Source organism: Wyeomyia smithii, chromosome 2 (assembly GCF_029784165.1).
Source record: "Wyeomyia smithii strain HCP4-BCI-WySm-NY-G18 chromosome 2, ASM2978416v1, whole genome shotgun sequence".
NCBI classification, from domain to species: Eukaryota; Metazoa; Arthropoda; class Insecta; order Diptera; family Culicidae; genus Wyeomyia; species Wyeomyia smithii.
This window is the reverse complement of record NC_073695.1, coordinates 201531918-201546705: the sequence shown is the minus strand read 5'-3', so window position 1 is coordinate 201546705 and position 14788 is coordinate 201531918. Positions and strand designations below refer to the sequence as shown.

At 42.1% G+C, this 14788-nt stretch overlaps 1 protein-coding gene across 4 annotated transcripts in view; it reads right to left on the bottom strand.

Moving 5' to 3' along the window:
• Window positions 1–14374, bottom strand: part of LOC129725180 (uncharacterized) — a 67284-nt gene extending 52910 nt beyond the window's left edge. For 2 of the 4 annotated variants that reach the window (XM_055680694.1, XM_055680697.1), the window contains exons 1-2: window positions 14284–14374; window positions 13319–13870 (exon numbers count right to left, since the gene is read on the bottom strand). In XM_055680694.1, the coding sequence (XP_055536669.1) occupies window positions 13319–13345 (27 nt within the window). In that variant the 5' untranslated portion in view covers window positions 13346–13870; window positions 14284–14374. The other 2 variants (XM_055680696.1, XM_055680695.1) reach the window with 2 other exon arrangements.
• Between the last annotated feature and the right edge of the window lie 414 nt (window positions 14375–14788).

Genomic DNA, 14788 nt, shown 5'->3' with positions numbered 1-14788 from the left:
TAGATTCATTTTCTATTTTAAAACTAAATTTGCATTTTTCGGCAAATGTAGCTAAGTTCATTTTGAACTTGAAGGTTTCATCGTGTTTCTCGGAAAATTTTACATAAGAAACACTTATCACTCCGTGGTAATATGAGCCAATCTCGAGATATAGCCTTTTTACAAAAATGGTTTCAAATTTCGTAATTAGTTTTTCGTAAAAATGCTATATCTCGAGATTGGCTCATATTACTACGGGGTGATAAATGTTTCTTATGTAAAATTTTCCGGTTGCATTTGCCGAAAAATGTAGATTTAGTTTTCAAATACAAAAATAATCTATCTGGCAACACTTCCAGTCAAAACTTATATATTTTTTGGATTCCTTGCTTTATTTTCTTTAAAAATCATCTATCAGTATTTTGCGGACGTCCTACATCTATGAATTTTAAGAAAAAGAAAAACGGAATTTCGAACAAAAATTGCCTGACTTTGTCACAAAGAGGGGGGTCCCACAGAGCGGGGGGTATTCCAATCGACACCAAAATTGGGAATTTTTTATAGTGAACCTAGATGAATGATTCCCCCAGCTTTGAGCCAAATCCGTGATGGTCGTGTCCAAATGGCATGTACACTTCGTATGGAATGACCCATACCTATATTGGGTTCTATTTGCATTTCTCCGATGCTGTCTTTCGTAGCATATTGTACTGGTCTTTTAACAGACACGGTATGCCGCCTCGACCAGAATGGAAAAGCCTAACCTGCTTGAGAAAACACTAAGGAAAGCATGTTGCAGAGTTATCTCTAGAAATATATTTTTGCGGCAGAAATCACAGTTATTTCAGCGCATCAGCTTTGCTTGTCAAAACGTTGAGCTCTCATAAAATTGTTCCATTGCCTGATACGATCTGGTTCCAAGCAGAGTCTTCGTCGGCTGATAACATAAAAATCAATTGTGTTTTGTAGTTGAACTAATGTTTACACTGATCACAAAATATTTTCCATGCTCTGATAAGAGTATGTAAAAACACTATTTAATCATTCAACAAAAAGTCTACAATTATTTGTCGGCATCTAATATTTATTCAGACTTTAATAAAAAAAATAATCACGAAATTAACACATTACAACCCAGAAACCTAGTCAAATAATTCCGGAAGTTCTTGTTAATAACCTGTGCGGTCCTGTTTTGTAGCAATTATTTTCTAGCGGCGTTGTTTCGTAAGAAATCTTCCACCATTCCTCCATCAGTGTCACCTTCAACTGGTTTTTGTTCCGTCCTCAGATTTCGCTCTCTGGATCAAATTTTTATGCGGTTGCGGTCCCGTGATTATGGAAGGTGTGGAAGCGTGGATTTGACGTTGCAGAGCAACCATTCTTCGATTAGCTTTTGAGGATGTTTTGGAACATTATCGTAAACGAACTGAAAATTTGATCCGTGTCCCAATTTCACCGCACTTTCCCATTAATTGCACGTTTAAAATATTAAACGCACCCCAAACCATGTATTTTCCTCCCCCATAATTAGCTGTACCTATTGACCCAATTTGACTTCGCTCTCATTCGTGAGCATAGCGTTCTTCCGAAATTCCTCCGGCAATGATGAAAAAATTTAAAAAATCACGTTTTGCTCAGAAAATTACACTCTTTTACCCGATACATAAGAATCAGAAATCCATGAATAGCTAAACTATTGAATAATGACAGAATTGCAAGCTTTAGATAGTGGTGGGGGATACTGTTTTTGTTAACGGAGCTTCAAAAAGAACATATTTCGAAGACGAAAAGCTCAAATGCTGTTACTTCGGCTCAGTTTAATTATTAGGTGATGTTGTAATATTTCAACCAAAGCTGTACATTTTTTGAAACAGAGAATTTATTTGTCACTGCAGAGAGTAGGTAAGTCTAAATTGGTTAGCAGATGTATAACGCAACTTTTGATACGAGCCTGAGATGGAGAATTAAAACCGAAATTTTAATGAAAGGTGAGGTTTTCAGAAAGTATTTAACTTCTGCAACAAAGAGACTGGAGAAATGGTTCTGACTTCAAAGAGATTGTAATAATAAAGGGAATTATAGTAATTTTATTAGTCTTGGAGAAACAATATTTTGGTACTTTGACGTTGAATAACGTCTTACTTTATTAGGGTGGTATTCCAAAAAATCGAGAAGACAGTGAAACGACTGAATGAAAGATTTCAAACGCTTACTACTTTGTTACCACGGAACGGATGTTTGTCATTGATATGTTGGATAGTAAACAAATTACTCTAGTTTATGAAATAATTTTTACTAAAATTTTTTTCATAGTGGTAAAGTGGTTAAAATTCATTGCAAACTTGATTATAATTCAACCAATCGCGTACCCGCAATGTTGCAATCCAAGCACTTCCCCAGCACAGCCGACACTAAAGCATACAAACGATTTGACTTTGTACACGATTTGTATTGCTGTTGTTACTTTATTCGCTCGAATGCACAACGACACGCCCACCGGAAGTATAACTGTCATTAGGTACTTATAAAAGTTAGCATCCAACAATCTACATGCAAAAGTTGGACTGTACGTAACCACATCAATATTGCATCAATTTTTGTACTGTTTCGGAACCAGTACAACGAATGTGTGTTGTTCATAACGCATCTGGTGCTCCAGCGAATGTTAAATGTATTGGACGGCTCAAAATCAAAACACTTTTGAAGTTTTAACCGGTGCTAGTGTTGCCATGATGATTCGTACTGGTATTGGTAATATTTTCCAGAATGTTGCTATCGTTAAAGCAGTGCAAGCAATAATCAATACTGATGATTTTGAATGATGAATTTTCGATTTTGGTACTGATTAGGTTAACGCAAATGGTTGGCAAATGGTTGGACACGTGTAACTTGAGACCCCATTGTGGTCATTCACCTCTGTCCAGCAACTCCTATCCCAACCTCCACGAGGTGCCGACCGGAATACGAGTAACCTTAGCGGAGATCGGGTAACCAACCCCCGATGGAAACTATGGTCGTATGCTGACTGGGTAGGGGGATCGTACGCAGCTGTATCCCCATGTTAGGGGCGGCGTACAACAGCGTCTAACCCAGAGCGGGCGGCTGAACCATGGAAAGCTGTATCCCGCCAGCTACACCTAAGATGGCAACCCCATCAACAGGATGTAGGTATCACGACCTTGGTAAGATAGCATACCGAAACATTTCTTCAACCACGAACAACGAAATTAAAAATAAGGAACGGATCAATCGGCATAGACTTAGGCTACGAACTACGAAAAAGATTAAGGTAAACGATTGGAAACTGGGGACATGGAACGTCCGATCTCTCGATGAACCGGCGCGGGCTGGCTTACTTGCTCGAGAACTACGGCGGCAGGGAGTCGAAATCGCAGCGATTCAGGAGGTTCGATGGCCAAATTCCGGAGAAAGGGAATTCCGTGTAGTAGACCCTATAGCACACACTTCTTTCAAGTACCACATCAACTACAGTGGCAGAAAACAAGAGTCATCCGGTGGAGGCCCATACATGACCGTATATGCGTGTTGAGGATTAAGGGCACATTCTTCAACTACAGTTAATCAAGACCTACGCACCGACAAACGACAAATCAGATGAAGTCAAAGGTGAGCTTGACAAGCTTGAACGAATTTATGCCGAGTGCCCAAAACACTACGTAAAAGTCGTCATCGGAGACGCAAACGCACAGGTTGGGAGGAAGGAATTCTCCCGTCTGGTCATTGGAAGGCATAGCCTCCACTCGTCAACCAATGAAAACGGCCCGAGGCTGATTAACTTTGCCACGACCAGAGGAATGGCCATATGTAACTCCTATTTTCCACGTTTGAATATTCGGAAACACACCTGGAGGCATCCAAATGGAGAAGCCTGCTCCCAGATCGATCACTTACTGATTGGTCGGCACTTTTCAGATGTTACTGATATTTGGTCTTTTCGGGGACCAAACTTTGAATCTGACCATTACCTCGTCTTTTGTGAGATCTGCGCACGGTTGTCGAACGTGCTGAAATCTCGCGTTTCAACATTCAACGGTTGAAAGCTGATTGCGTGGGAGCAGAATACGCCAGAGAGCTGGATCTACGGATCGCAGAACAGCAGGAGGAAGGAGTGGAAGACATAAATGGGCTGTGGAGCAGTATCCATGGCGACATCGAAACGACTGCGAGAGTGGTGGTAGGTACGACGCGTGGAAGACAGCGTTATGGCTGGTTCGATACCGAGTACCAGAGAGCGACGGATGAGAAGAACCGTGCCAAGATCCGCATGCTCACTGCGGCTACGCTTCAGAACAGAGAGAGGTACAGGGGAGCAAGAGCTAACAAAAAAAGAACCCACCGTCGGAAGAAGCGCGAGTACGAGGAGCAGGTGCTCGCCAGCGCAGAAGACAGCTATGCTCAAAACGACGTGCGAAGATTCTATAGAACTGTCAACAGAGTCAGAAGCAGGAATTTCCCTGTGCCGGTTCTGTGTAATGACAGAACGGAAACCTGCTTACTGATAAACCGACGGTTGCAGCCAGGTGGAAGGAGCATTTTCAGGCGCTATTGAACGGTGAGGAGCCGAATGAGCAGAGCAGGAACAGGATTACGATTATGAGTGACGAACAAGCTGTGGAGCCACCAACACAGGAGGAGGTGAAAAAGGCAATTAGTGAGCTGAAAAACGGCTAGGCCGCTGGGAAGAACGAATTCCCGGCCAAACTTCTAAAAGCAGGAAGCGAGCCACCAAATAATACTAAGAATCTGGGCGGATGAACAAATGCCGACTGGTTGGAAGGCCTCATATGCCCTATTTATAAGAAGGGTCATCGATTGGATTGTTGCAACTATCGAGGCATAACGTTGGTCAACTCCGCATATATCCTGTTCTTCAGATTTAGACCGTTAACGGAATCCTTTGTTGCCGAGTACCAGGCTGGTTTTCGATAGGAGCGTTCCACGACGAATCAAATCTTCACCCTGCGACAGATCCCCGATAATTTCCGGGAGTACAACTTACCGACTCACCATCTGTTTGTGGATTTCAAGGCGGCATACGACTCAGTGAAAAGAAACGAGCTGTGGCAGATCATACTGGAACACGGTTTCCCGACGAAACTAATTAAGCTGAGTCGTATGACGCTGAAGGGATCAAAATCATGCGTGCGGATAGCTGGCGAGACATCTGCTGCGTTCGTAACGTTGGATGGACCGACGCTCTCTAACTTACTTTTCAACATCGCCCTTGAAGGTGCAGTACGAAGAGCAAACGCGAAAAGAAACGGTACAACCATCACGAAATCTCACATGCTTCTTGGTTCTGCGGACGACATCGATATCATCGGTATGAACCGTAGGGCCGTTGAGGAGGCCTTCGTACCTTTTAAGAGGGAAGCAGCGAGATTGGGACTTGTCATTAACTCTGCAAAAACGAAGTACATGGTAGCTGGCAGAGAACGTGGAAGTTTCCGTGGTGTTGCTGCTAAGGTGGAGATAGACGGAGAACGGTTTGAAGTGGTTGACGAATTCGTTTATCTAGGTACGCTTGTGACATGTGACAACGATATGAGCCGTGAAGTGAAACGACGAGTTGTAGCTGCGAACAGGGCCTTCTACGGACTACGTAACCAGCGAAGGTCCCAAAGTTTGCAAGATCGTACAAAACTAGCGCTCAATAGGACGCTGATTTTCCCGGTGGCCCTTTACGGACATTAAGCATGGACATTGAAGGAAGTTGATCGATGAGTGCTCGGAGGTGGTAAATTGGAAGATGGAGTGTGGCGCAGACGCATGAATCACGAGTTGTACCAGGTATAGAAACATGCTGATATAGTGAAGGTAATACATCGGGGCAGGCTTCAGTGGGTTGGACATGTAGCCTTATGAGAGAACCGCCAAAACTATCTTCAGTAGAGAACCAGGAAGAGACCGTCGACTCTGTGGTAGGCCTCGCACGCGGTGGATGTGCGCGGTGGAAGAAGATGCACGATCTGCTGTATGAGTAAACTATGTAGTAAACTATGAGTAAACTGCTGTATGAGAAAACTGGAGAACGGCTGCCCAGGACAGAAGATGCTGGACATCTCTAATTCGTTCGGCCTTAAACCGGTGAACGGTTAGCCAAAAAAGTAAAGTAAAGTAAGGTTAACGCAAATATGAACTGATCGATTCACTATCATGAATCTGGTCATTTAAAAACATCATCGAATCAATAACAAATAAAAAGACATTTGGATTTGTTTAAAACATTTTGCATGTAACGACGACTCTGATTTTATTCATATGCATTCGGTTCCACGTTACTGGCACCAGCGTCAGTAAATTCTGTACAACAAGGCGTAAATTCTGTTACAACAATATTAGTCGCTTATCGAATTGAACTTAACTGAAATCCGAGTGAAGAACGAAATAAAATTTGAAAACCGCGAAAAAACCTTAACATGTAAAATGTGATGTGAGCTGAATAATTTTGAAAAAGACTATAGAATAGAATCATGATGGAAATCAGGAAGAAATCGTTACTATTCGGGACTTTGAATTTTGAAAATCAATTTGAAACCCAAGCGAGAGAACTGTCATTGTCTGAAGAAAGGCGTGAACAAAAACATAAACCGTAAAAAACGCATTAAAATGACTTAAGTGTATAGCTTCATTTCACACAACCCATTCCGCCCTCAGGATAATTCATCCAAATGATGTCCCGCGATAAAATTTTGACCAACTGATTAATTTGTTAAAATACAAAAAGAAGTACTCCTGCATTTGTATTACCTTCTTAAGTACTCAACCATGCATTTGTTAATGCCAAATGCGCGTTATTCAACGTCAGTCACGCGGTCGTGCCTTTGATACAACCATTCTCATAGGGTACATTTACAAAACGTACAACATAATCTAAGGCAAAATCGGGCCCCGTTCCGGAAACACGTAAAATCACATAAGGCGGGGCACAGGATGCCGTCCCGTTTACAATACGAGAATAGAACCTCAAATATGGCTGCTGAAACAGCTGAACTATTTGCCGAGTTCTTTCAGAGCGTTTATAGTACAACGTTCATTGTGATACGCGTCGAATGCTTTCTGAGTGTAGCATCACATTATATAAGAAGAAATCAATGTTTCGATTGGAGAAGCTAAAAACGCTTGTCGACACTTCCAAAGGCGCTGAAATAGACGAGCTTTCGCCATAATTAATCAGAAATTGTGCGTCGTCATTGTGTCTCCCTGTTACACACCTCTTCAACTTATTGCTCGGTCTGCCAAACTGCACGGATCGTACCAATTCTGAAATTGGACAATACTCATCACGTCGACAATAATTGTGGGATTTCGATTATTTGCTCATATGGAACAGTTTTTAAATCACTTGTTCAAGTCGTCTTATACAAAGCCGCTCGACCACTAATATCGGAATACCAACATAAGTTTGTCTGACAAAAATTTACAACCACCAACCTGATGTGTTATACTAATGCGCTGTTTAGAGGAGTTGAGGACAGAAAACAGGTCGATGCTGTCTATGTTGATTTCTTTGAGGCTTTTTGCCATCGAAAAACTGAAACATATGGGATTTCCAAAACATATCACCGGATGGCCACACTCATATCTCACTAACCGTCAAGCCTCAGTCTGCGTAAACTCTTTGTGTTCCATAGAATTCACCCTCACGTCTGGTGTCCCACAAGGGAGTGTACTAGGTCTATTTATATTCATCCTGTTTGTGAATGACATAGGCTTTAGACTGAAATCTCCGAAACAAATATCGAAGCTGCGATTTCACGAATTTCCGAAGACTGTTGCATCATCTCACTGATGAATACACCCTGAAAATCCACTTCTGTGCATTGGTCCGGAGCGTTCTTGAGTACGCAGTTCCGGTCTGGGCACCAGACCAGCTAGCGCACTTTGTGAAACTAGAGCGGATACAGAAACAGTATATCGGTGTGCTCTGCGCCAATTCCCATGGAATGACCCGACACACGCGCCCGTCTACGCGGCGCATTACATGCTTCTAAATTTAGAAACTCTCGTAGCCCGTCGGATTAAGTTACAAAGAATGTTTGTTTTCGACGTCATAGAAAATGTCCGCCATCGTTATACCGTTCCACACAAATATTTTTAGAATTTATCTGAGCAGGTGTCCATGAAGGATCAATAACGTTTAAAATCTGTCCACGTGGAATATGGACGAGTCATTTTGTAGGCTCAACATTTCCTCACCTAGTGCCGTAGTTGCGGCCTCTCCGATAACCGAGCGTAGCTTGCCTCATCCATCGTCGAAAGTCGAAGTCTAGTGTTTTTCTGTAGGAAGTAGTGCCTCGTCAAGTAAGCGAGCGTAATTTTCGGCAGCCTGCGGGGTGTTAAACTGCCGAGGAGGACGGTTTTGTCATGTGTGAAATACCGTAGATAGTTCAGAGGGCACATCTCCTGCCGAAAGGAGCGTATTTTTGTGACGTTTGAGAAAAAATCAATGAGAAGGTGGTCAATTTGATTTTCTGTTCGGTAGTCAGGTGATCTCCAGGTGGTGTTGTGGATATTTTTGCGCGAAAAAAGTGCTTCCAGTCACCAGGTCCCAGGAAGCATTGTTTGCCGTTGTCGTTCGTATCGATGTGTAAGCTGTGAGGCCCAATTACCGGTCTATACATCATTTCCCTATCTACCTGGGTGTTCATAACCCCGATAACAAATTTCGATGCCCCGTGGCGAGCAGCTGTCGTATATTGCCTCCAACTGCGCGTAGAATGATTCCTTCTCGTCGTCTCTTCTTCTTTCGTGCGGACAATGCACGTTGATGATATTGTAGTTGGAGAAGCGGCCTTTAATCCTCAAAAAACACATCCTCTCGTTGATCGCCTTCCAGTTGATCACGCGATCCTGCAATCTGTCTAGCACACAAAAACCCTTTTCCAGCTCGTTGGTTGCTCCGCCGCTCTGATAGAACTGGATCTGCCGCCACGGATTCTCCAAACCTTTTCACCGACAGATCTTCTGCAGAGACACGATGCTGAAATTGCGAGGTTCTGACTGCTCAAGCAGCACCCTGTCTCCGCTGATGAAATTTAGTGACTTCCAGGTACCGAGTCTCCGCGAACCACACTAGTGGCTTGGATTCGAACCCCAACGTCGACAAAGTTGTCAATGGTTGTGGGGTGTCCTATTCCAGGGTGCGCCATAATTATTGCAACAAAAAAATAAAATAATTTATTGAGTGAAAACAATTAAAAACAGCAACAACTGTTTCCATACAAACACCAGAAAAAACAGGCTCTTTCCAACGCGCAACCAACAAAAAGGCTCGTGTGATACAAGGATCTTCTTGCCCGGACCATTCGTCGCGAGCACCTGACGATGCTCTTCACCGACGAGAAACTCCTGCCACAACAAGCCTACAACCCGCAAACCGACCGAGTGCTCGCACGAACATCAGAAAATGCAGATTCAGTTGGAAGAACGATCCTTCGCTCGTCTCACTCAGCTTCTGTGATGATTTTTCGTTGAAAATAGAGTAAAAATCGATGATGACTGCTACCTGGTTGAGATTTAGAAAAAGGATGTGATGGGTTGGGTCCAGCAAATGAAAAACAATCAAAACTGCAAAAATGCAAATGCAAGACGCGAACTGGTGCAAGTCCAACTTTCCTTCTGTCATCACCAAGGATATGTGGCCTCCAAACTCGCCAGGTCTCATCGTGATGAACTTCTTAATTTGGGGGATGTTAGGAGTAAAGGCCTGCCCACGAGAACACACAAGTTAGGACGAGTTGAAGACATCTTCTGCGCTCGAAGCTTGGGAGGAAATTCCTCAAAATGACAGTTGGTCCGCCGTCGAGTCTTACCCTAAGCATCTCCGAGCTGTTATCAGAGCTAAAGAAATTGAATGAGTCGTTGTTGTTTTTTAACTGTTTTTACTCAAGAATTCGTTTTCATTTCAAAAATTTTCTCCTACTTGCCGGAATCGTGGTTAACGGTCCTATGTTTCTTGTTGCAATAATTATGCCGCACCCTGTAAATTCAATTCTAGCCGACACCGGGACATTCTTCTAGGTGAAAAATCTCTGGAATCATGGAAGCAGGGCGCCTGTTTGTTAATCAACGGGTCGTAAATTGATAGTGTCCTGGGTGGAGTTATCTCCCCAGGTGTCACTGATTCGCACAATAGTGTCGGACCTAGACTGACAGGAAATACGTGTCAGTAAAAAAAACTGAGATAGTTACTGTGTTTCTTTCAGATTATAGGTGTGCGCATAGAGGGAAGGTAAGCATCATCTCTTTAAACTTTTACCTAGAACACTAAGCACAAGAAAAATGAATGGAAACCCTTTTATTCGTTTCAAAACAAAAACCCTTGTTAAATTACTTCGAATCAAAATATCCGATAATTACTTATCTTCGAGTTGACCGTTTCGTACGCGTTGCTTGATTGGAGATTAGGACAATGCTTTAGCTATACCTAAACCAAATAAATAACTTTAGTATCAGAACGTTCCGTCAAATTTTTTACATTATCAGCCTAGTGATGATATATATCAACATCAACAATACGATGATGTACATTAAATCACATTTAGAAGCAAATTGCTTACGATTCCTCACGTAAAACCAAACCATTAACGATTGAAAAAAAACCTTGAACGGCTTCAAAACCTTTTTATAATGTAAAAAGCATGAGGGTCTGGCAAAGATGCTCACTATCGGTAACATCATAAGTGTACACAGAAAGTTATTGAAAATTATCACTATACGTTGAAACTAATTTCAGTTTTTTTAGAAGAGCTTTGTTTCACTAATTGAATTTTAATTACGCTCGGATTATAAAAAAAATCACTCTGTATTTGTTCAAATACTTCATGAGTCAGCCTTTAAACCAAACTGTTTCTGTCTCTCTGTTCTACGAGCGAAAAAATGACGTACGTGTGACAAACGTTGCTCAAGCAGATTCATAACCAAAAAAAAATAATGCCAAATCGGCAGCTCCATCAACCTTTCTACGAATAGTCATATGAATGTTGTTCCGCAACTCGTTGACCTCCCGCATATCTAAATCTCCATCACGCTTCACAGCCGGCAACCGGCAGCTTCGACACTGCTATCGACCGTTCATCCAGTCCTCTCCTTATATTTACCTATTATGATTTTCAGTTTATCCCCCCTAATCGAATCACAACAGAAGAAGCCAAGAGGCACACGCGCTTGAGTTCCATCCATTGACCGACTAATCATTTCACGGGTAGCCGAACCTCGCACGTTAGCTAAATATATCCGAATTTTGCTGTTTGTTGCTTACCTACGAAACGTCTGCAATTGCATAATACACCAACAGTTTGGCAGGTCGGTCGACTTTGGAACTCACCTAGCAGCATTTAGGGATGAACTTTATGGAGTAATAAATTATTATAAGCGGTCAGAAATATATCAGATCATAGACATGTTTTGCTCCAATAAAATATGTGTGCTTTCTAGCTTGTTTATATTTTTTCAGCGTCAAAAATCCTTCCAAATCGTATTGATTACAAATTTTCTTCCCATGAAACCGACATAAAACCGTCCGGACCTTCAGTGAACCTCTTCACATTGATCGCCGAGCGACGAGATTGGCAAGCTGTGAATAAAAATTAACTACCGCATCGCGTTGCCTTCGAGTGTTTGGGGTAGCTGTTATCAGCTGAGCTTGGTAGTTTACAAAACCATAACTAGATGGTAATCGATTGCTTGATGGGACTTCAGGTCTAACTCGCACTCAGTAAGTTAAAGACCATCGTTCGCCAGGGGCACGTCTTTTCACAACTTCCAAACATACAATCGTCGTACCACCACAAATGAAGGCACAAACATGAGTATTTTTCATTGGACCTTCACACGGGTGGCGGTTACCGTCAGATAAGGAAAAAAGAGACTTAATGCGCGCACACGCGCCTCATAAGACACGAACCCGCTGTTGTTGGTGTAATGTTGTTCAACAAGTTTGACACTTTTATTCAGACTGCACGTCTAATGGCTGAGAACCCCCGTCCAGTGGACACCCCGTGTGAACGCAGTGAATGATACAGCTTCAAATTACTACCGCATTACGCTCTGCCCCCAGGGTAGCAGTGATTGAGCTCTGAATGGAAATGAATTCTATGTAGTAGCTAGGTAATGATGCAGCACCGATCGGAAAGGAGGTGGAGACGTTTTCAATGATAATAATCTGCCGCTCGTAGCCGTGAATGTAGAACAATTAAGATTACCAATGGGCTACAGTAGAATTCTTATGATCATAATTCTTTTTCCCTACCAGGTTCGCTAGTAATGCGGTATAAATTACCGGACCATAAAAAACTTAAACATTGCGAATAACCATGCCTCTTTACTCGAAGGGATAGAAAACAGAGTTACATGTTCTGATCAAATCCAAAATTCAATGAGTTATATTTTACGAGCTAAACTCTAAAGCTTCTGAGCCAATCAGTAAAGGCCATTATATTTAATAACCCTTTACACAAGGAAACTATCTTCCTCCGGTCGTGCCAAAGAACTGTTTGTATTTTAAATAATTATTGCAAAGAAGAAAAACAATTTCTTCTAATACGAAACTTGCTGGTTTTCCAACATGTCCCTGGAGTTTGAACAGTTTTTAAAAATATTGAAAATTTTTTCCTAGTGCTTGTTTTCACATCTGACAAACGTAATTATTTTGAAACCATTATACTCTCTTGCATTCCTAAATTTATAACACAAAATTTCACAAATAACATGCTTCATCAAGAGCTTCTATAATAACTTAAAAGATTCACTCAATTGCCAATCTTACGCTCACTTATAACTAGCAATTTTTACTTCCAAATCCCACGGAATCCGATTTTAACTTTTCGTTCCGAAGTCGATCACTATTTTACGTCTTTAGTCTTTATCGAAATTGATGGCTGCGAAAACATTGATTTTCCAATGCCTCATTTGTCATAGATCTGAAGAATTTTACCACTTACATAATTTAATATAATAATATAATTTTGACCTTGAAGTTGGTTTTTTAGCAATGAATAATAATTGTTTATAATACAATTATTCCCTCTGTTTTTTATGTTTTTTGCTAAAGGGTAGAAAACGGTAAAACACTTCAAGTTGTGCACTGAACCAATAATCTATAGTATAACTTCCTGATAATCGATTAAGCTATTTTTCTCCACTGAACGTTGAATATTATTTGCTGTTTTTTTATTTGTCGTTTCCTGTTGACTTACACCCGCTGTTTAATCAACCCAACAATTAGTCAAACAACTGCTACCGCATATTTCAACCCTATCTGAACAATATGTCATCAAAAAGTATCATTTTCTCATTTATATGCACATTTACTCACCGCAAACACTATCGGCAAAATTCCCATCGCTGCCAATATGTTAGCTGAAAATAATTGCTGTTTCTTGTGCTTCGTTTCTGGCGGCCACTTCGTATTTGTCGATGACTTCTTGTCGCAGATGAGTTTTCCCTTTCCGAATTGAGAATGGATTCCCAACAGCACTGGTATGGAGAACCACGGCGCGCTCGGTGGGCGCCGGTTGAACCGCTGCTTATGCTGCGTAGACGTACGAGACGCTGCCAGCCAGCCGCGAAATATTGTAAGTATTGTTTACTTGTTCATTAACACTGTACTTCAAACAAACGTTTGCGGGTTATTCTTCATGCCTTTACTATCGCTACACACAACCGCCTTCGCCGGATTAGGATCGCCAAGTGATCTCGCGAAGATTTTACGCTCCTGCACAATTTACTGCACTCGATTGCTTTTTCCTAGCCGCTCTCCAAAGCTCTTGCCTTGAAAGCTGCGTCTTCACACAGCCTGCGCACAGACTGCGATAGAACGAAGGAAATGCTGCAATCTTCACTAAACTCGAGATCGCACTAGACTACTCTGGTAGGGCGCACGTTAGACGAATAAATAAACAATATAAGTATTCAAACGGAATGGGACGGAATTGACGATGAACTATGATTGGATTCCTCTTTCGGCTTCCTCGGCGAATGGAGATGATCGGCGTCAATTGAAAGGGTAAATTAATAGTGACAGTACAAGCAGCGCCCACAGTACACATTACCAGCCGGAATCGAGAAGCGTTGTAGAATGTGCGTTGCGGGCCCGCGCCTCTTCAATGGCAAGTGCCCATTCAATTGTAGTTCCGGCTTCTGATCAAATCTAATTTATTCATCAGATCAACCGAAAACTCTTAAAGTTCAAGATCACCAACGACAATCACCGAGTTGAGCGTAAAGTTCCCAATCAAAATTTTTTTTGCAAAAAAGTACAACACTACAAAACTACTCTACCCTGCTCCAGAATCCTGTCTAATCCATAAGGAACTTCCGAGCTGACTCGCACCACTGTTGAACGATCCTCACCGAACGAGCGCTTCCAAATAACTGGTCGGAAAATTTAGCAAAAACTTCATTTTAAATGTGGGAATTCAACAAAGATTTCGAAGCTCATCGCAACGCGCCACGAACCCGATCGCGCTGTTCTGCGCGATTCTCTCACGCATAATCATCCGCGGAGAACTCAACCGGTATGAGCGAAAAGGGCGTCGCGATGCAAATCAAAACAAAACAAAACTATACCGTGTCGGCTGAAGCTATGAGTTCCATGTGCTGCAAACGACGACGTCAAACACGTGGAGTTGCTGTTGTTTACGGAGAGAATATTTGTTCGTTTGCGATTTACGAAGCGACGCCGCGCGTCGTGATCGTACGAGAGCAAGACGCCGCCCGGTTTTACGGCATCAATCATCTGAGAGGCACGTACGAGGGATCGGCTGATAGCTTTGAACTTTGCTTG